We start from the raw sequence: 22,080 nt of genomic DNA on the forward strand, positions 1-22,080 counted from the left end.
AAAGACGCATCTTTTTCAACATGCCCTTCCATCCTTGTGTTATTCCTGGATGCGGCCGTAAACTCTTCAGATGGACACGGGCACTGCCTCACTTTTCTGGGCAGAGAACACACTAAGGCAGTGTTTGTGGATGGTGCATGTTCTCACTGTGAGATACCCAATACCCACGGTATAGTGCTGTCAGGTACGTGGAGCAAGGTAAGCGCTGAGGAAAGGCTGGAAGCACTTACCTTGCTCCTCAGCACAACTACATGGGGGAGCATTGCTTCGTCCCGAGATGGATGTGCTGAAGAGACTCGAAGCACTTACCTTGCTCCGCATACCCCACCTCCAGGTACGGCACACGTGATTGTCCCCTTAGTGCCCCTCGCCCGGAGCTTGGACGCGTGGCTCACGCTTTCAAGTCGCGGTGGCTGGCTAGGACCTTCCGTCTCGGCTACACGACTCAGTTCATCAGGCACCCACCCCGTTGTAGCGGCATCCACTTTACCTCAGTGCAGGGCGAAAATACCTCTCTGCGTGCGGAGATCGCAACCCTTCTGCGCATGGACGCAATTGAGCCTGTCCCTCCAGCCAAGAGCTCCCTCTGTCCCCCGGTCACTGTGTTTGTAGAGCTCCTCCCCGTCAAGGTAGAACCTACCACCGCACCACTCCCATATGTGGCTGGTAAGCACACGTGACTTATTTGCCACGTTAACCTCCCCTGCTGGGCAGGATGTGGTCTCTGCAGGGTCTTTCCCCCCTGAAAGAATAAGATTGGAAAAGAACGCCTTCCCCAATGCGTGTTATAGCGTTAGATGGCCCCAGCTGCATCTAACGCTCTATGGAGAGAAAACATAGAGAGAGAAAGGCGCTCAGGCTAGTTATTTCACTTCCCTCCCTCAGGGATGTGGGGAACTATACAACGTCTCTTTGGCCATTGGGGAAGGATATGTGCAGTCTGATGCACCTGCTATTTCCACATGCAGCAGCTTGCTTGCACCTGCATCAGCAGTCCACGTAACACGGTTCACTGTTTTGGCATTTTTAGATAGGGACCCCTAGTGTCATCGACACAACTTTGAGTGAGTGACAGAAGGGGAATGTCTCGGTTACTGTCGTAAACACTGTTCCCTGATGGAGGGAATGATACGTTGTGTCCCTCTTGCCACAACACTGTACTAAGGCACGGAAATGGCCGGGACCTTACTCTCGGGTCCTCAGCTCAAAACCTGTTTGAACAGCCGCAAGCTTCCCTCCTTTTATACCCGTATGTCTGTGGGAGGGGCATGCTAATTCTGTTTACCAATTCTCATTGGCCTTTTCTCAAAGATAGAGGTAACCGAGGCTCTCAAGACAGACCCATAATGCCACTACATTGTCACAACGTCTCGTTCCCTCCATCAGGGAACGGAGGTTATGACAGTAACAGACATTTTACATGTAGTCTCGGGCTTACTCGTATTTAAATGCTAGTCTAAATGCCTCCCCCAGCAGTGTGGCTGGTGTGAATGTTCAAACAGTGTACTGCTGCTAAGTTGTTTCGATCTTCTTTCTAACACTGAGCGAAGAATGAAGACGAGCTTCAACGTGACTCTGTAAGTGTATATGTGTATGTATGTGTGTAAGGGCGTACTCACACTAGTCCCGGTGGCCATGTACCGTGCCAAAGCACTATTGTTCCCCCTCTCCACTCCCCTGCTGGCCTGCACTTACATTGCACTTAACATTCCGTGCCTGAGCACACTTATGTCATTACGATGCAACTTTTTGTCATGTAGAAAACAGGAAGAAAAGTGCTCTCGCACAGCACAATGGAGTCATTCATTCTAACGTTTCTTAATTTGTGGCTCAATTGTGGAGTCATTTGGGCCATGGTGACAAACGGCCCTCTCACAAGCCTCATTGTCGACTGCACCGTACCACTGGAATATATCCTTTTCATCCAATGAGCTGCCATATTTACCTTCAGATCCTGAAACCGCAGTTTTTTCAGCATGTCATGTCATTGCTCAATGGTTCTTTGGTATCCACGAGTACGAAGATAGTCGCAAAATTTACCAAATATCTCTGAGTTCTTGTGTGTTTTATCCAGTTGTTCCTGTATACTCTCGTCTGTCCAAATTTCCAGTAAACACTGCACCTCTGCCGTAGACCAAAGTGAGCCATTTGCCGGCATGTTTGTTAAATGTAACAGTTGCATCATTGACGTCATGTTTCGAGTTCCGTGCTAGGCCATGGTTAGCGATCACACAAGATGCATGCCGTGCCTGAGTTGAACTGAACCGTGCCCAAGCCCATCTCTTCAAGCGGGCCTGGGCAGGGTACAGAACGATCACACTAGTCAAACGAACTGAACTTTAGGCGTCAAACGTGCTAGGGCACAGTACAGATTGTCTAGTGTGAGTACACCCTAAAACAGAGAGAGATGCTCAGGGCCGATATCTGCTAGGTTCTTTTTTAGCAATTTCCCTTCATTCTTCCTGTGCACAGAGCCGCGGTCATATAATGCTCTGAGGCTGTGGTGATTTCAACAGCTCCTGGCAAAACAGAGGGTTTAATTTAGGTCAAACAAACAATAGGAAAATATTTATTTACCCGTTTCATGAGGTGCCAGATGAAAATAAAATGAAATCAAGCGTCATTGAATCTGAAACTCCATAAGTGAGCCAAATTATGCCTTAGACACTAAATATGTCACAGAAGTAGATTAGCCAACCACAGAACCAACAAACCCACTAAAGCTTAAATATTTGAACATAGAGTGTTTAAAGGATAGTTCACCCAAACATGAAGATCTTTTCACCACTTACTTGACCTTATGTTACCCATACCCAAATGACTTTTTCTTTTATCTTCTTGCACAAAAGGCGATGTTTTGAAGAAGTGTGTTTGCCGTGTTTTAACTGATTAAGAAAACTATGTGTTCTGTACAGTATGCGTGAATAATCCACAATACAACCATAGAATAAAAGTTTCTTCTGGAACTGTAACCGAGATTAACCTCCAGTATGTGGGCAGAGGTACAAATTTAAGACGTTAATTCTGTTGGTCATTTTAGATTTATGCGGAACATCTTTGCCCTGTTTGTTCAAGCCGACTGAGCTCACCACTGGTATTTTTACCCATCTTCACATCCCTGCTGCTACACAGGAATGAATTAATAGCAATTATATTTCTAAGACCTTGTATTTACTTACAGATAAATGATTCCGACACGTCAATTAAAAATGATTTCATGCGTACCTGTATATCTTTTGTCTCAGCGAGCTGCTAACGGGCTGATTTAACAGCTGCTGTTCAAATTCATCCCACCGAGTCAGAGTGCCACTGAAAAACCAGTCTGACCCATTTAGAAAACAAAGACAGATAAATATAATCGGATCTATTCGCTCCTGTAGAGAGAGAGAGAGAGAGAGAGAGAGAGAGAGACTCCCTGGAGCAAGGCAAAGATGGAGAGAATCTCTTGTGTTATCTGCCTTTGGTAAGAGCATTTATTTTGAAGTCTTTCTGTGTTGTTTTGACGTTAGCTTATCACTTCTGGAAATGCAGGTTGCTACGTGACTCAAAGTGATTATTAAACCGCAGAAAGCTTCTTTTTAATTAAATAAATATGTAGTCTGTATATACACTTAATACATGTAAGTGTATTAGCGCTCTGCTCACAGTCATCTACTATAAACAACGCTATATACTATATATGCAATGCTCATGATGGTGTTTTTCCTGTTTGAGCCGCACAAGCGCTAAAAGCAAACTATATATTTATCTCCAGTTTTCAAATTTAGGGGGTGTTTGGGGGGTCCCGGATCCCATTCTAGTGTGGATGAGGGGTGCAAACGTAGCAAAAGTTATTGCTTTTTTAAACAAAAACATATTACTGTGGACATCACCTTAGAAATATGTGTACCTCAAGTTATGTACTTAAGAGTAATTTACTTAATTGAAAGTAAGTAACTGTAATCTGAGTACCAGAATGTACAATGTATTGTGTTACACTACTTTTTTTTGCTTAAAATGTAATTTGATCACAGTAACTACTTATTTTGTAATTAGAATATACCCAGCACTGGATGCTTGGTCGCATTATAAGTAGAAACCAATGAAGTTTGATGTTATTGCCGCCATATTGGATTTCAACGCCATTTATGGACTTTATTCATGACTTTATTTGAACGTGAATAACAACTTAAAGTCTACTCTATTTATTACACAAAGTGATTGTTTGCCTTCAGAAAACTTGGTATGTGACGCACAAGCATAAGAAAGTCGAATCAGTAAATTGAATCAGATTAAATAAATGTAAGGATTTTCACAAAAATTAAATGAATTCACAAATAAAATAATGAGACTTACAAATAAAAAACATATTTACAAATATATTTTTTAACTCCCAAACACAAATCTGTTCAGCATTCATTTGTGAATCATGTACATTTATATGTGGATCCCTTCCTGTGCATTTGCGGATTGCTATACACATTTGTCGATTTTGAAACAAATCTAGCATCAAGATGTGAACACTTATCTACAAATAGTTGGACTTCACCCATCGTCTACTCAAGCCAATCAGATAATGGGCACATTACTCGGACCAGTCGTAGCACGTTCTGTTTTCAACCAATCATGCTTCATTTTACTATCAGGGCGGAACCAGAGTCACAGAGCTCTCATGAGCATGGAATCAAACACATACAGTTAAACTCCAAGGCCGCAAACTTTTAAAAAATGGACGCCATCAGAGGAATAATATGAATTTGAATCATTTTCTCTCGGTTATAACATGTGTAGAGTCTTGTTAAATGTAGACAGCTGAAAATTGCCCATTTGTAGAGTGTCCTGATCATTAGCTTTATAGCTAATCTGGCTAACTGTATGAGTCTGCTATTTAAATGAAGATTTATCATCAAAATCTTTACTCTTAATGTCACATGGCAAATCCAGGCAGACACACTACTAGACATGACAAAAGATCAGTAGCACAGATAGTGTCTTTATAAAACATGAATCATATTAGATGATCTTAGTAGCACAAACCATAAATTAATACCCTATATTACACAGTGCACAAGATCTGCTATGGCACTCATTTGGTTTCAAATTATGTTCATGTATTTAATATTATTAATTACATTATTAGCACGTAGTGTTATGGCAGACAAATGTTACTCACAAGAAATAATAATTTTAACCCTGTAAAACGATGTGTGTTTCACTTATATACTCAGGATATATATGGGCTGTGAGATACAGGAGAATAATAATAATAATAATAAAAGTTTTGGAGGATACTGTAGAACTGGTGCTCTCTGATCCACATCACAAAAAGATGGAAATAGTTGTGGGACTTTTGTGCGACTGGTGGTAAGACATCACAAAGCTCCATGGCCCAATCTTGTTTGTGTAACATGTTCTTTTGTATACAGTAATTGACTCGTATTTAACGTGTAACTTATTTTTTCCAATCAATTGTGCAGAATGCTCTTACCATGACTAGGAGTATCCATCAAAGACAACTGATACAACACCATGACTTGGTAATGAGGATGTTCATTCCACAGAAGAAACTAAACAGTACAGGTTTAAAAAATACTTGAGGTGAGTAAATTACAGAATTTTAATTTTTAAGTACACTGGCGGCCACAAGTTTGGAATAATGAACAGATTTCATAATCACTTACCATTATATCAAATACAGTTGAAAGCTAATTTGGTTCATTAATTGTGTTTGTTTTTGAGTTGCCACAGTATGCAATAGACTGGCAGGTTTTAAGGTCAATATTAGGTCAATAAAGGCAAAAATCAAACCACTTTCTCTAGAAACTCATCAGTCAATCATTGTTTTGAGGAATAAAGGCTATACAATGCTTGAAATTGCCAAAAAATTGAAGATTTCATACAGTCTTCAAAGACAAAGTACAACTGACTCTAACAAGGACAGAAAGAGATGTGGTAGGCCAGATGTACAACTAAACAAGAGGATAAGTACATCAGAGTCTCTAGTTTGAGAAATGGACGCCTCACATGTCCTCCGCTGACAGCTTCATTGAATTCTACCCGCTCAACACCAGTTTCATGTACAACAGTAAAGAGAAGACTCAGGGCTGCAGGCCTTATGGGAAGAATTACAAAGAAAAAGTCATTTTTGAAACAGAAAAACAAAAAGAAAATGTTAGAGTGGGCAAAGAAACACAGACATTGGACAACAGATAATTGGAAAACAGTGTTATGGATCTTAACCCCATTGAGCTTTTGTGGGATCAGCTAGACTGTAAGGTCCGTGAGAAGTTCCCGACAAGACAGCCACATCTATGGCAAGTGCTACAGGAAGTGTGGGGTGATCAAACTGACAAACTGACAGCAAGAATGCCAAGGATCTGCAAAGCTGTCATTGCTGCATGTGGAGGAATATTTGCTGAGAACTCTTTGAAGTAGTTTAAGAAGTTCTGAATATTGAAATTGCTTTGGAATCGCTTTTTGGAGCAACAGTGATGTTGCTCGCCGGTTCCCCAACACACTGTCACCTGGTCCTCAACCACTCCTCCACCCTCTGCTGGATGACAGACGCTCCTCCCCAGATGGACCGAGCGAGTCCTCCGACCCCTGTTGGATGGAACGCCCCTCCTTGTTCTGGCAGCCGGTAACAAGCCCCTCTGCCCCTGGCAGCGGCTCCACCACTCCAGGCGGCTGGCAGCGAGCCCCTCCTCCCCTCGTGGACGGCGGCCGTTCCTCTGAGTCCAGACAGCCTGACCCCGCCCGCCTACTCATCACAGTGAGTCAAATGCTCAAAGTTGATCGGCAGTACACAGGGTTGGCTCATGAGAGCTCTGTGACTCTGGTCCCGCCCTGATAGTAAAACAAACGTGATTGGTTGAAGATAGAACGTGCTACGATTGGTCCGAGTAATGTGGCTGTTATCTGACTGGCATGAGTAGACGATGGGTGGAGTCCATCTATTTGTAGATTTGTGTGCACGTCTTGACGCTAGATTTGTTTCAAAATCGACAAATGCGTGTAGCGATTCACAAATGTATTTGTAATATATTTGTACAAAAATTGTTTTTGCAAATCTCGTTTTTATTTATTTGTGAATCCACTTTGTTTGTGAAACTCCTAACATATATTTAGAAATCTTTTTATTTTTGTAAAAATGTATTTGTGGAACTGATTCAACCAACTTGAACTGAACCAACTTTCTATTTGTAAATCTCTTTCCATTTGTATGTTAATATGAAAAAAAATAACCCCATAGAAATCTCTCCTTATGGAAAGTTATTTCAAAACTTATCCTGACACATAGAATGAAGTTGTGGGTGTATTTCCGTCTTCAAATTTAGCAGTGCTTTCAGAGCATTGAGACTCACAAATACAAATGACTCACCATGGAAATGAAGAATTATCTTCTGAAACAAATAAAAACAAAGCACAACTCTCTCTCGTTTCGCTACGTCTGAGATGGCAGAACTAAGCAAATTACCACTGAGTGAACGTACCTCTGGGAGGGGCAGTGGGGGGAATGCACACCTGTGGTTTCTCTGCACAGAAAAGCTTTTGTAGGGGCTATCTTGAGAAAGATCTTCAAACACACAGTCCACAGAACTGGAGGTCCATTCTCCACATTTCAACACTTTATTAAAATATCCAGTCCATGAACTACAGTTAATTAATCAACAATAGAAAGACTAAACACATGTGATGATGCAGATTTCTGCTCATAACGTACTAACATCTCTGTGCAATTGTCTCGCTTGTTGTTTGCTTTGTTATGAAATGCAGTAAATGGAGTCCTTGCTCTGGTATGTAAAAGCGTTTCAGCTTTTGTGTGGATGTGCGTTTGTTTATTACTCAAGGCTCCTAATGGCTCTTTACTTTGCTTGGGGCTTCAAGACGACACTTCAAGGCACCATCTATCAACATGTCAATTAACAAGCCCTTTCTTGGTATCTACGGCTTGGCTGAACAAGGAAAAGACGCACCAAAATAAAAAATTAGGGTCCCCTATGATACGAGAGTTTGGGAGATTCTACTGAATTGAATATTCACTATATATTCATATTGTTTTGCTTCTAAATGGTTTTAAGTAACATTGTGTATATTGCGATAATTTCAATCCACTTTTTATTTGGCCGTTATCTTTATTATAGGGTGCCATTAGGCTAATTTCGTGATCCTTCATTGTCTCATGACTCTTATGACGAGTATGATAGCACTAAGACTATTGAGCGCAACAGTCTGCATATGGGAGTAAAAATGTCATATTTATTTATTTTTCTCAGGGGAACTGAGTATTAACGCTAACTTATAAATCATTAAAGAAAGACCAACCATAAGCTCTGAGGTTAATCAATGATATACTGTATGCTTCTGTTGAAGCCATCAGTCCACGTTATTTCGACTTCAGTATTCAAAAAATTAAGTTTAATTGAGAAATGTCTGGTAAAGAAATACAATACCCATGATCCTGAAAATAAATATCCACCAATCAGAGAATTGTGGTGAACAAAGCGCACCATAAGAGCTCTGTAGTGACCGCCAGAGGGCTGTACGGTCAATGATGTAATCGAGTCAGTACACTCTCAATCTACTTATATCAGTATAATAATATTTTGTAATAAACTTAAAACATATTGTTAGAATACTTATAATCAATTACTTAAATATATAGTTTTTAATCTATATTTTTATATATTATTTTAATTGCATTATGTCATTTATTGGGCTGCGGTTCATTCCCTCATTAAAGACATACACAGTCTTGTACCTTTGTCTTCACCTTGTCTGCTTTTCAAATATATTTTTGCTTCAAATCCAAGCTTGTAATTGGTGTGATTAACTTAGCTGGTTCTCTTTTAACTGGAACTCTTTTGTGCAGGATTTATGAAATCTCTATGGATAAAATTAATGGGAGAAATAATTCGGGAGTCAATATGGTTGCGCTCTATAGCGTCTTTGACCCCCTGAGATCTGAGCGTGACTGCTGCGTCCATTTCCGTTTTTGATTTGTAACTAGTAGCACCTAATAAATAAGCTAAATTAATTAATTAATTAATTCTAGAGCTAATTGTTTTCTTAAAACTTAGGACTAAACTGTGCAATTTTAAATAATACCAATCTATAGAATGTCAGATTTATTTTCTGAAACTAAACTTTTGGTCAGATTTTATGAGTGAATGCACTTTAGTTGCAAAGAAAGCTATAGGCTTTAGGCTATAGGCCACTTGCCTCCTTGCGCCCTATATAGTGAATGACTTAACCTCCAGTGTGCTGTCTATCTGCACTGGTCTCAGAGCAATTAAAATGCAACTTATTTTTATCCTAATTCCATATAAAGCCTCTGAAAGCAAAATGTTTAAGCTTTTGCATGAATACATTGATTCTCAATGTGAAAATGAACAGTAAACATATAGGAATGCATATACTAATGTTAATGAATAGAACTGTATTGTATAGTGATAACAAAATGAAATATTACTAAATTTATATCAAAATGAAGCGAAATGACCCACAGATCTGTTATTGTTGAAAGTTATTCAAAATAACTAACATGTTCAACTTTTGAGGGAATAATGTCCCTATATCCACATATGTGGACATCATGTTTATCAGCGTGCTGGCGCACAAAACATTTATGGATTTCTTTGAAGTGGCATATCAAACGAAACTAGAGATGCTACTCTTTACAACCAAACATGTTTCAATGAAAACACTTGGTGCGCCAGATGTTTACCCTTAAATGACAGTCTACAGGGTTGTGAACAGTATTCCCTGCTAAAACATCAAACTAGACTAGCCTGACATCTCAGTTGCCTGCTTAGACCAGCAAACCTTAGGCTGGTTTAAGCAGTTACACCAATCTTTTGGTCAGAGTTAGCCAAGCAACAAATGTAGCCATGCTAATCTGTTAGCCTTCTGAGTGGCTGTGTGATCTCTGCCTAAGCACCTTAGCACACACAAACAAATCAAAACCAGATTTCAGTCTACATGTGAGTGTTGTTTGTGTTGAATGTAGCAGTCACAAATGATTGATGTTCTATGTTAATCTAGCAGGTATTACGCTTGCGTCTTATTAGCATGAAATGAGCTCACATGCATATATGAGTGTAATCCTTATGATTATGAAAACCTTATGGTTGCAGTGTGTGGATGTGTGTGTACTTTAAACCACACATCCATTCAATTATGTTGCAGTATATTCTATCAGAATGCCCTTAAGAAAACTGGAGATGGCGTACAAAGCAAATCCAAACAAGAGCGCCACGAGGAAAACAGCTTAGCATCCACAAATGTACACACAATCACAGTGCAGCCAACAATGTTTATGATAGGAGCTTTGCCAGCCTGTGCTTCCTGTCACACGTTTATCCACACATGTCTTTGTTGTTGCAGGATTTTAACGTGTGTTTGTGTGTCATCCGCTAAGCGGCTGAATTTGATCAGGCTGCGCAAAACCTGCAGATGTTTTTTCTTGCCGAAACCTCCATACATACAAAGTAGAATTTGGCGGGGTGAGGAAGTGGGTATAGTGGGTGTGACGTCAGGCCTCGGAGAGGTGTTTATTTTAAATAATAAACAACAGAACAGGTAAAAAGAGGAAAATAAAGTGCCCTTAAGGGGGATAGTGTCCAAAATAAACAGGGGGATCTAGCGTCCTCGCTGTACGATGAGGCTATGTGAAGGTCGGAGAGTGAACAAAGGTTTTGGTCCAGTTTAAAGGGGTGTAAGGTCTTTTTGAGGGGCGCAAGGGGAGATGGTTTCCTGTTAGCAGCACTGCGGCCCGACATCCTGGCCCATCGGCCATGACACGGGCACCAGTCCTCAGTGAAACATCTAACTCAGGTGTTAAAATCTGTGATAATACTGCTTAATATTATCAGTTATATCCAATATTACAACTTTTCTACCATCATTTTATCACACAAAAAAATCTGTGAGGCTGAAACATATAATGCTCATGTCTCGTGGCTCTACTTTTGAAGCGGTGTGTATTTTTAATGTTTATGGACTGGCCGCTTTCACTTCCATTTTAAGTGCTTCACTGTGACTGTGATTTTTAATTCAGGAGTAGTTCACCCAAAAAATGAAAAATCTCTCATCACTTCCTCACCCTCATGCCATCCCAGATCCCTTTATTCTGCAGAACACAAAGGGACATTTTTAGAAGACATTTTTCAGCTCTGTAGGGCCATACAATGCAAGTGAATGGGGGCTGAAATTTTGAAGCTCCAAACATCACATAAAGGAAACATAGAAGTAATCCATACGACTCCAGTGTTTAATTCCATATCTCCAGGAGTGATATGATAGGTGTGGGTGAAAAACAGATCAATATTTAAGCCATTTTTTACTATAAATCTACACTTTAACTTTCAGATGTAAAAGTGAAAGTGTAGATGTAGAGTATTTTTTATTTTTTTTTTATCTGTTTCTCACCCATACCTATTTTACTGCTTCTGAAGATCTAGATGTATACACTGGAGTCATATGGATTACTTTTATGTTTAATTTATGTGATTTTTGAAGGAAAAAAGTTCTGCCCACCATTCACTTGCACCTACAGAGCTGAAATATCCTGATGAGAGAATTTTCATTTTTAGGTGAACTGTCCCTTTAAACAAGGGAAAAGTCGAAAATATTTTCTGTGGTAATCAACATTGCACTACATGTTCAAATGCTGTCAATTGAGCTTAACTTGTATTGTACCCAGAATATTCCTTGAATATTCCTTCTCACGATAACATCTGTTTGGTCTTGGCATGTCGTTTTCAGTAATTATATTGTGAAGTTGAAATGCAGCTTCCAACATTTTTAAATCTTGAAACTTGTCTCTTGTGCGCTCAGCTCAGCTCACCGACTGAGGCGCACGGGGCATAATCACAGAAAAAATATATATCTGTTTCTCTCTAAATAAGAGATAGAGGGGAGGGCATCGATTTAAGTGCAAGAAGATTGGTTTGAAATGAATGCATAAAGAGGAGGAGAGGTTGAAGATAGATTGAGAAAATTACACAGGAGGCAGAAAACAATGTTAGAATATAAATACAGAGTAACGTGCTCTGTGCAGTAGTTTGCGGTTGACTTATTTAATAGAGAGACGTATGTGTGTGGGGTGAAATTGGTACATGTAAAAATAAAAGTGAGTGCGTGAGAGTGTCAAAATGATCAGCATATAAAATCGCTGTAGGGAATAGAGTGGAAAAATATTTAAGTAAATAAATGCATTCACACAAAAGCACACACATGTGTACGAGTGCACACATACAGTATATTTGAAATGCTACGCATGCTTGCACAACCTAAAATGTGAGAAGTATGACAGAAGTAGCAACAAATTTAGGGGAAGTATATATGTGTGTGTGTGTGTGTGTGTGTGTGTGTGTGTTTCTCCATTTTTTTTTTCAATGACTTGACGGATACAACAACTCTTAAGTGTGTGTGTCCAAGAGAGAGTCACACAAACAAGCTGCTATTTCCCACATCTGAAATGATTTTTAAGTGTTAAAAAGTTTTGAAATGCAAATAAAGGCACAAGTGTAATTCAATCACACACACACTTGTGTACACACACACACACACAAAAAGAGTCTGTTCGCACATATTCACACAGGAAACACAAGAAACGTCTTGTTTTCACAGAGTTTGCTCAGGCGCATTGTAACTGGAGTTATTTAGAATTCAGAGATCCAATAGAGACCTGTTGAGCGGGTTAGCCAGTGTGCCCAAAACAAACAAAACACTCACATTCAAATACATTTAAATGTGTTACATGAGCGGAAAACTAACACCAGTCTGTCCGCACAATTATTTACTACCCCCATGTCATTCCAAACCCTGAGAGTGCAAAGTGACCAACTCTTTTAAGCTCAAAAAATGACAATAAAAATATTAAAGTAGACCATATGATTTGGGCAATATTCCAAGTCTACATCTCATCAGGCACTCACCCTCATGCCATCTTAAACTTGTATGGCGCAAAATCTCTTAAACCCAGAGTGACCCGGTACCAGCCCTCTAGGGGCCGCTGATCACCAAAAAAAATAATTGAATTACTCAACAACCTCTTGCATGATCTGCACAAAACAGGTGTCGTTTTAAAGCTTAGTCTCTTATATTTACAATGGAATACAGATGGTCTGACCAATTCTAAAATACTGCTTTTAAATTTGCTGATAAATTAAAACTTCGCAAATATGCGATCACAACAATCGTATAAAAAAAGACAGTAAAAAAGATTAAAATACAGTCATGTGTTATATATCTTTGGAAAGGTCTTGATTAGTAGAATATAATGAGCACATTTGTTCCATTCTGAGACCAAACTACAGTGAGCATTAGCGTCTTAAATCCTAATGTATCTTATTTTAACACTATTTCCATCACATTTTGGTTTATTACTTCATGAAACAAACACATAGTAAAAAAAAACGAGATATCACAACTTACAGCAGGCGATCCTGAATCAAACAAGCCTAGACTCGACGTCATACGATTTGTAATTCCAGACAAATTCCTCAAAGAGTGTCCTGACAGCTGCCGTGGCTAACGCTAATAGGGATTGTTATAGCAACTGTGTTCTCTGGGAGCGTCCCACTAAAACTCGATCCTTCATGTCATAGGTTGCAAATATATCATATTAATATCTAAATAAATAAATCAATAAATAATAAATAAATAAATAAATAATATATATATATATATAAATATATCATGTCATAGGTTGTCATGTATGTCATATGAGGTCAATCATAGAACCAGTGCGAACATACATAGACTGCGCTCAAGAGGGAGCTCTTAAGCCCCTCAAGGCCCCTTGCGACGCCACTGCTTCCCTTTTAGTGTATTTTGTGCTCACTATTTAGAACACTTGACCTTTTTATTTTCCTGGCATGGGCTATTCTAGGGCCAAAACTGCTGCCAGCTCAGTTTTAAAAGAAAATTAAGTGAAATGAGCACTTGAGTTGAAACTCCTCAATTTTTCCCACATCGATAGGTAGAGGGGACAGTTGTGTGTGCAATCTGGCAACGTGTCTCAAGTTTACAATAAGAATGAGTCTCCTGCGAGCTGTAGAAGTACAGAATGTATTTCCTTTAAGTGCCTGGGCAGTTAGATGCACAAACCTGAACACACTGTTTTTAATAGTTCATCTTTTTAAGTGACCGCTATTACAGCCACAAATGCCTGGAGTCAAAATAACCTCAAATTGCACTAATTAAAACAGAAGAGGGAAGGCTGCAGTGGAATTAATTACACACTTTTAGCAAACATACTCATGCCTGATCGCTATTATCAACTGTCCCTGAACAAAGAACTTAATTAAAAACGTCAAAAATATCCCGATTGACACAAAACTATTCTTGAACTTTTCTCTTGGTGTATTCATGACATTTTTAGTCTAGAGTCCACTCCATATGCTCCATGCCAGGGCCGCCACTGGCCAAACTGATGCCCTACGCAGAGTCCCAGGTGGATGGGGGGGGTTCATCTGATATGAGTGTGAAGTGATCTTCTGTGTTCCACTGCTTTCTGGTCCTTGAATAATGCAAGTAAGGGCAGCCAGTGGACTTTCTGGTGCCCTCCTAGGGTAAGATGTTGCCCACCTAGGGAGGTGGTGCCCTACGCAGACTGCGTAGTCTGCTTATAGGGAGCGGCGGTACTGTTCCATGCACATTAAATACTGTATCAGTTCCACTAAGATGTACTCTGATAGGTGACCTAACATCAGATGTTACACAACTGTACTATTGGGAATTCAGCAAGAGTCTAGAGACAAAACACCATATTCCCACAAACACACTAACAACACAGCTTCAGACGGAGCGGAGTTTCTGTACGGTTGCATCATGACACCGATGAAGAGAGAAGTTCAGGTTATTTATTTCATGAGAGAGAGAGAGAGAGAGAGAGAGAGAGAGAGCGTGAGCACTGATGTTAAGCGTGTGTGGGTTTACTTTGCCTATTGGTTGGAGACAACCTTCTCCCGAGAAGTGAGCTAAATCTGACAAAACCCTCGTTGGGGACACCTTCGGTGGTAAAAATGATTCACAAATAACATAACTAATGTTTAAACCAGCGTTTCCCAACCCGGCTGCTGTCTGGCGAGATCAAGGTGTGCCTTGTGAAACATTCTTTAAACATTTCTTAAATTAAAAATGTATATAAAACTTTAAAAAAACTGAATCATACATTTTTCAATAGACATAATACAAATGATAATTATAATACTGCTGCGTTTTCGCTCACTGCGCGTTGAGGAGCACGTAGTGAGCCAAGGAAGCGCGTTGCTATACCGTGTCTCTGCAAGCGAACGACATGATACGACATCGCTTCCGTATATAATCAGCAAAGCGATCTACATTGCAAGCGCGCAACTTTCAAGCGATCTAGTTTTGCCTCATCGCATTGTGGTGCTCGCTCATATTACAGCGTCTCCTCTCTGTGTATAATGCTATCAGACTACCACTACCAACTACCAATGTAGAGCTACAATGTAAATGTAAGTCAGCACATGATTGCATAAATTGGTGGAAACTAATGACTGAAGAGAAGGGCTATAATGGTGAAAACTAGAGGTAAGAATTGAGGAAAGTAGTACCATGTGAGATTTAGATGAGATTATGGATTGTGGATGTTTTAGTATCTTAATCATTCAACATTTTTAATCCAATTAATTACTTTATGTGCGGGTCCACAGGGGGCACTATATCGTGCAAAATGCTTTCATTTAAAACGCTAAAACCCTCTTATACATAGGTCAGGCCTATGCTTAAGCTTAAGTTTAAAATCTGAACTTTTCAGAAAATACCATCACTTTTGCATTTAAATTACACAAAATAAGGCCTGAAAACTTTTGCGTCACAAATTAGTGCCCCCTAAGGTACTAATAATGTGGTATAATGTGAGGTAATGTGGTAGAAATATTGATTTGAATATAAAGGTATTTCACATAGAACTTAAATGGACAAGTCATATATCAAATGAAAGCTCTCATTCTCAGGAATGTTACAGTACACATTATTTTGATGACCTAATACCACAGCCCGAATTAGCTAAAAAACTTTTATCTGCTTTTACCTTGTCGTAATGTGTCGTTTTTTACTAGTCCGTAAGCTTGTATGGCTGAAAAATCCAATGTTATATCTTAGATGTCCAAAACATGCCATCAAGAAGGAAACGAATGCTAAACAAATCATCCTAAAAATATGTTTTGACTATTGATGATAAAAAAAAAGACTAGCATTTTAATGATTGAGCTTCTAGTCCACTCAGAGACCGAGCTATTCAATGAAGCGATGAGGATGGTGCATTAACTGAAAATTAGACTGAATGTCTATGGACGAGCAAATCTGTGAGGGCTAAAATGTGTTAGAGCGCCACATACATTTCAGATCTGTGTATTGTGATGGAATGTAATCGACAACGTTGATACAGCATTGGGAGAGCAACAATAACAACATTTTTAATTGACTATCACAATTCCATTGGATAAGATGTTTACGGAGCTTATGGATAAGTTAACTGTGCTTTTAATCAGCTTGGAAAATTCCTGTAAATTATGCCTTTAGGCAATTAGCTTCTGATAGGCTAATTTGAGTCAATTGGAGCTGTACCTGTGGATGTATTTTAAGGCCTACCTTCAAACTCAGTGCCTCTTTGCTTGACATCATGGTAAAATCAAAAGAAATCAGCCAAAAAACAATTGTGGACCTCCACAAGTCTGGTTGTGGACATCCTTCAGCTGTCACAGAACCATAAACACATGTACCATTTTTGGAGTATGCATTTAAAAACACACTTTAGGGCTTTGTGAGTTCATACGTCAGATCCGCAAAACAAATCACTCAGATCCCTTTTAGATAAACAAATTAGACTGAAATGACTCACTGTCACTGAGCCTCTTCCTATGCTCAAAGAAAGTATAAATGTTTAATAACTGTGCTGAAGGACAGTAACCAAGTATATGTACTTCACTCTGCTCATTTTATTTACAAGCACTTTTCAAGACTCTCAAGGACACTTTACATACATTATCAAGTTTACAATAAAAACATAAGAAATACAAATCTTAAATCACAAATAAAAATATGCATAATCATAAAAATGAATACATTCATTTATAAAGGTTATTTGTAGTGAGCCAATTTAAAAAGATGGGTTTTGAAAAGAGACCTGAATGTGGAAAGACAATCACAATTACGGATATCTGGCGCTAAAGAGTTCCAGAGTCGTGGAGCAGCACTGATAAAGGATCTGGACCCTACAGAAATCAGATGAACCAAAGGTATTAAGAGAGAGAGAGAGAGAGAGAGGAGCAGGATCTAAGAGTATGGGTAGGAGAATATATATGAAGAAGATCTGAAAGAAAGGAAGGTGCTAGTCTATGAATAGCCTTGAAAGTCAGTAACAGAATCTTGTAATCGGTATGAAATTTAACAGGAAGCCAGTTAAGTTGTTGAAGAATAGGAGTTATATGGACAGAGATAGAAGTTGAAATTATAAGTGTGAAATACAGTGTAGCGTAAGTGTAGCTGAGATTGTACCAGCTGTAATTTATCCTGAAGTTTTTGTGGTAGACCAAATAAAAGGGAATTACACTTATCCAAATGGGACGTGACCAGAGCATGTACGAGAGTGACAGTGCTGTAAGTTGAAAGAGACTGACGAAGACGATTTATGGTGTGCAAGTGTAAGTAAGCAGTCTGGGTAATATTATTTACATGTGCTTCTAAAGAAAGAGTGCTATCCAGAATGACACCCAGACTCTTAACTTTGAAACAGGGAAGGACAGTGGAATTGTCAATGGACAGAGATTATGCTAAGTACCTACAAGAAGTACCTCAGTTTTATTACTATTGAGTTTGAGGAAATTACAAGAAATCTGTGATTGTATTTTAAGTAAACAATTATGAAGGGAAAACGGTGGGAGAGAAAAACTCGCCTTGGGTGGACATAAAGAGCTGGGTGTAGTCAGCATAGCAGTGAAAGTGGATTCCAAATTTCCTAAAAATATAACCGAGAGGTAGGAGATAGATTATAAATAATAAAGGGCCTAAGACTGATCCCTGTGGAACTCCAGTAGTAACTGGATAGCACTGTGAACACATTGAGAGATACCAGAGAGATAAGATTTAAACCAAGCAAGACAAGTGCCTGTAATACCAATGGATAGTAATCTATCTAATAGAATATTGTGTGAGATAGGAAAGCTGTGCTTAAATCAAGAAGAATGAGTATAGACAGAAGTCCTACATCAGCTGAAATGAACATTAGTGATTTTGACTAAGTGAAGCAACTATCCTTTCTAAAACTTTTGAGAGAAATGGTAAATTGCAGATAAAGTGGTAATTTTCAAGTATTTGAGGATCTGAACCAGGTTTCTTCAATATAGGACTATCACAGTAGTTTTAAAAGTATTTAAAAATTTTATTTAATTTTTCCAAATTCTTAGAAGTAGTTATCTGTTAACCAACTGGCTCACTCACTTGTGTTGAGCCAATCGGCAAGCATGGTTAAAGCTGATAGGTCCTTTGACATGTAATCAGGTAGCCAATCAATTTGTGTACTTTCTCTTTGTCCAATTTCAACTGCTCAGTTTTGCAAATTAGCCAATTTTACTGCAGCATGCTGGGAGAGTTTTTCTCCGATACCCACCTCCTCCCCAGCACCACAGGTCTAGATCTGCTACATGGGGTTTTCAAGTCTAATTGTGCCGCAGCATGTCTTGCGTTTGAGTAATTCTGCAGCAGGAGATCTTGTCCACCGAGAACAAAATCCTGTCAATATGTTATTCCCACCTTAACAAGCTAAATCTTGCCAAAAGTTGATATTTCATTCAAAGAAAAGATGAACTGGTTTCTTTTCATCAAGCTCCAGGGTTTACCTTGACCTGTTGTAGGCATGATGTTTCGATGTAGACTTACCTAGAGTTGCGGGCCCCAGCAGACTAGCCAATAACAGCACTTGTAAAACCTCCATGGCCCCACCGCTCATTCCGATTTGGCTGGTGTAAATGACTCTGCCCCTTGCCATGGATTGGCCAGGCGAGTTGGAAGTGGGGTCACTCCTAGTTTTTGGAGATCAGTGGTTTGTTCTGTGTCCCACAACGCTAAAGTCACCTATGAACATATAAAGTAGAAACTGTACGTTAGCAGTGATTTGACAATTGATCAAATATAATTTACTCAATATATCAAGGATTCAGCATCAAGCAATATCAAGTCGCTGCTCACGAACAATAAAGTACCGATAAGTACCATGGTACTACCATAGTTGATTGGACAGGGTACCATGTTAGAAGCATGTTTTTGGACATGTAACACTGCAAAACCATAGTGTTTAGCATATACCATGGTAGAACCTTGGAGTCCCATGTAAATACCAGGATATATTAATATGGAAATAATTTAGTGCAATGTTATATGTCAAAGTGCCTTGCTAGGAACATCTGTGACAAGCTACAGCACACTACTTGATATAATTTACCAGAAGACGAGTGAGCGATTGCTCCAGGTATCTGATATGACAGCTATGGAATGAGTCAAAGGTCAACATGACAAGGAAATATTCACTCATCAATTATGAGGTAAAGAAAAGAAGAAAAATAAATCAGGTCAACACACTCAGTTCAGCTTACAGAATACAGCTGCAGGCAGTACATTAATAAATAACTCCACATGTCTTTGTGGGAGCCAAGGTGTAAAGTCTCATGATGCTTTGCACCTTTGCTTTAGTGTTAATGAGAACTCATACCAGTTAGAATATAACACCAAATTACGATCATAAACAGACATATGGCACTTCTTCCATAGCAGATGCAGAACACACGCACATTAAACCACATACAGGTTTGAAAGAGATAGACATAACATCAAGGGGAGCGATTCACTGTGGTAACCAACAAGCTTTTCAACACCTCTTTCTCCTTTTCCCCTCTCTATCTCTAATTCTGTTGTTTTTGCCATTGGGCTCCAGGGATAAAGCTTCCTGTTGTATGCTGGAGTGCTCGGCTCGCTGTCGTGGATATGAATAGGTGCTGATGTTTACGGATTCTTCAGGCCTGAAATCTCAAGAGGGGTTTGAACTGGGAAAGACCAGGGGTGGGGGGGGGGGGGTTCAGGTTTCTACACTAGCAACAGACTCCAGAAGATGTAACACCCATTTTTATTCCATATTCAGCGTCTTTGCCACCATTTGAAGAGTTTAAGGAACAGTTCACCAAAAAAATGCGTTTGAGTTGTTTTATAAAACGGATAGTTCTGGCAGTGAATTCTGATGAGCTGCACTCTAAACCACACATGATTTATCAAATTTAATAAAAGAGCCACAGTGGCTTCAACTTCCATTTTCTGTTTTGCGGCAATTTCCCCACAACACAAGGGATGGAAACACTGCTTTATTTGCAATATAACTGAACCCTACATGCCAGGTTTTGAACATGAACATGTGGTGGTGTGGAATGGATGTGTTTTGGGTACATTTTCAGCCAAAAAAACCTTAAATTATGGTCTGACTGTCATGCTAAGCTATCGTCTGGCTTGAGAAGATAGAGCCATATGGATAACTTCCATTTTCTATCACTATTGAAGCCACACGTGAATGATTACACTTGTTAAATGCACATGCATATACACACACACACACAAAACAAAACGAGGCAACACATTGTGGTGTGCTTTGGAACTTTGGGGTAAGACAGTGAGTCACTTAAGTCTATAAATATGGGTGAGATTTTTCAGAAATTATCACCTACGGTTACACCTCTCATGTGATTTTACCAAACCACTTTTGCATTCCCACAGGCATTCCCTCTAAATCATGTTCCTCCATGATCAACTAAATGAAATTTTCTTCCATTGAGGACAGAGACAAAAATGGAGGAAGGTATTGGTCCAGAAACACATTCATTAGCTGTGAAACTAGCTTTGGATCATCTTCAACTTAAAGATGCCAAAGGAAAACATTTAAGGTTGCATACTCGCCGCCGGTGTTAACATATGCTCAATATGCAAACACACACGGATGCATGCAATCAACTCTTCAAAAAAAAGATTGCTCTGGAAGATATTATCTCTGGCATGCACCAAAGCTTCATATCATTGAGATTAATTACACACTTAACACACAGATGAAGACTTTAGCAGTGTGTAGTTGTGTTTTAAAAATTGATAATTAACAACAATTATTACACGGCTCTCTGGAATACTCAATTCTGATTGGTCAATGGCGCCATCTAGAGGTCTGATATCTCTGAGTAACAACCGCACCTCCACATATATGAGCGCATTTGTCATCTTTTCTGTTTCTCGGATCACTGTGCAATCTCTGCAAGTAAGCTTATAAAACGATTTCTACCCAAACAAATGTTTTATGTCCATTTATTTATTTATTGGCAACTTATGGCAAGTACTTTTGTAATAAGCTTGAAATGAGCAGTCAAACAGTCATTATTTACAGAATAAACACCAAAAGAACTCTGAACCAAACCAGTGGAGGAATTTAGCTGTTAGCGTTTCTTCTCATATAATTACATAATTTCAATGCAAATCAATGTTTCGGGTCCATTTATTTATTTGGCAAGTAGTCTTGTAATAAGCTCGATAATGAGGTGGATCCGTAGGTGGATTTCACCTGTTCAGTGATTTCTTTCTTTTCTTCATGTCAAAACACGCCAAAGAAAACACTATAATTACTTGCATTTGGTGTTTGACGAGTGTTATTTGTGGTTCCCGGTTGTAAATCTTGTCTTGTTTATGGAAATGAATCAACAGTGCACTCTAAACAGTTTTAGGACATCTAGATTTATTTTCACTGTATCCTGAAGTACTGTATTACCAAGTTATGGTAAATTAATTAAAGGCATAGTTCACCCAAAAAGGAAAATTCTCTCATAATTTACTCACGCTTATGACATCACAGATGTGTATGACTTTTGTGCATCTGCTGAACTCAAATGAAGACTTTTAGAAGAATTTCTCAGCTCTTTTGAAGACTCCAGTGGTTAAATCAATATCTTCAGAAGAGATATGATAGGTGTGGGTGAGAAACAGATCAACACTATCGCCCCCTACTGGGCAGGGAGAAGAATTTCAAGCAAACAAAAAGGAATT

The 22,080-nt window shown here is 39.2% G+C and overlaps 1 protein-coding gene across 21 annotated transcripts in view; it reads right to left on the reverse strand.

Moving 5' to 3' along the window:
* Nucleotides 1–22,080, reverse strand: part of LOC127639549 (adhesion G protein-coupled receptor L3-like) — a 296,527-nt gene that overhangs the window by 193,904 nt on the left and 80,543 nt on the right. For all 21 annotated transcript variants that reach the window (XM_052123117.1, XM_052122957.1, XM_052123044.1 and 18 more), the window contains exon 2: nt 18,895–19,089. In XM_052123117.1, coding sequence (XP_051979077.1) covers nt 18,895–19,003 — 109 coding nt within the window. In that variant the 5' untranslated portion in view covers nt 19,004–19,089. The remainder of the gene's footprint in view (nt 1–18,894; nt 19,090–22,080) is intronic.

This window comes from Xyrauchen texanus, chromosome 1 (genome assembly GCF_025860055.1).
Source record: "Xyrauchen texanus isolate HMW12.3.18 chromosome 1, RBS_HiC_50CHRs, whole genome shotgun sequence".
NCBI classification, from domain to species: Eukaryota; Metazoa; Chordata; class Actinopteri; order Cypriniformes; family Catostomidae; genus Xyrauchen; species Xyrauchen texanus.